A 1,122-nucleotide genomic window follows, 5' to 3' on the forward strand; every position below is an offset into this window, starting at 1 on the left:
TGCCACCCTTGGCCGACAGCGATTACGACTGCTGCTTTATGCACACACATCTGATCGCCACAGGAACAGTAACACAAGAAAGCTGGTGTATAATGCTTCACGAGAAGCAGCAATAACAGCTGCTGAGGTGGGCTGAGGCGCTTCCACGAGGCACTCAACAAGATTGGCACCGTACAAGCATAATAATGCACCCGGCGCATTTGGGGGTCATGCGGCCTGACTCATGGCAACAGTGATCTCTCTGTAGAAGGCCTTGCAGGGGTTGGCAGCCTCACATATGTATTTTACGGGACAATTTGGAGCTGATGCACCCGCCGCATGCCCGAACTGCAGAAAACTTTCCAGACGCAGTCATTACAACCGCCCCAGCCAGGCAGCTGCCTCGCCGCAGACAACTGCGCGCGCTGGCACGCGCGGGCCGTCAGGGCCGCGGCGCCGCGCAAGAGCGCCGGCTGGCTGTAAAACAAGAGCGGGGCGCCGATCCTGGAAGGGCCGCGGCAGGCAGTGGCCCAGAGGAGCGGGGCCACCTCGGGCAAAGCTTTTTGCAAAGGCGGATTCGGACTGGCACGAGACTGTGTAACCAGTCGCGCCGCGCGCTCCTGATTGCGTGTGCACCCGCCAGGCGGGGCAGCGGCAGCCCCATCGCAAAGCAACGCCCGGCGGCCGTCCCCGCAAGCGCCGCAGGCGCACGGCGGCCCGCCCTGGCGGTCTCTGCCGACAGGCGGCAGGCGTGAAGACTGATTCTCGCCGCCGGCGCCGCCGCCAATTCCCCTGCCCCGGCCAGCCGCGTAGCCCAGGGCCAAAGCCCCAGCGCCGCACCGCCCCGCGTCACAGCCCCTCCAGCGCCCGCTGCCCCGCCGCGCCGGCGACCATCTGGCCGCGCAGCTGCCGGGCAACTGCATCGGCGGCCTTCTTGCTCGGCCACGCGGGCTGCTTCTTGGACTGGGAGGGCACCTCCCTGTAGCGGTCCAGCGCCGCCGCGACGGCCGCGGGGTCGAGGGCGCTGTAGTGCTGGGCCCTGAGCTCTGGCGACAGCACGTCCTCCAGCTGGCGGCGGTTGTGGCGGTTGCGGCGGTTGCGGCGGCGGTTGGCGAGCGGGCGGGCGGACGCATGGCGTGAGGG

General features: G+C 67.6%; 1 protein-coding gene across 1 annotated transcript in view; it reads right to left on the reverse strand.

Annotated features, from left to right (window-relative positions):
• Positions 1–828: 828 nt before the first annotated feature.
• The window catches only part of MNEG_13740 (hypothetical protein), a gene marked incomplete at both ends in the record, with an annotated part of 1,497 nt that continues 1,203 nt past the window's right edge, over positions 829–1,122 (reverse strand). The window contains one exon of the mRNA XM_014037789.1: positions 829–1,047. Coding sequence (XP_013893243.1) covers positions 829–1,047 — 219 coding nt within the window. The remainder of the gene's footprint in view (positions 1,048–1,122) is intronic.

The sequence above is a fragment of the Monoraphidium neglectum genome, assembly GCF_000611645.1.
Source record: "Monoraphidium neglectum strain SAG 48.87 unplaced genomic scaffold scaffold04016, whole genome shotgun sequence".
NCBI lineage: Eukaryota > Viridiplantae > Chlorophyta > Chlorophyceae > Sphaeropleales > Selenastraceae > Monoraphidium > Monoraphidium neglectum.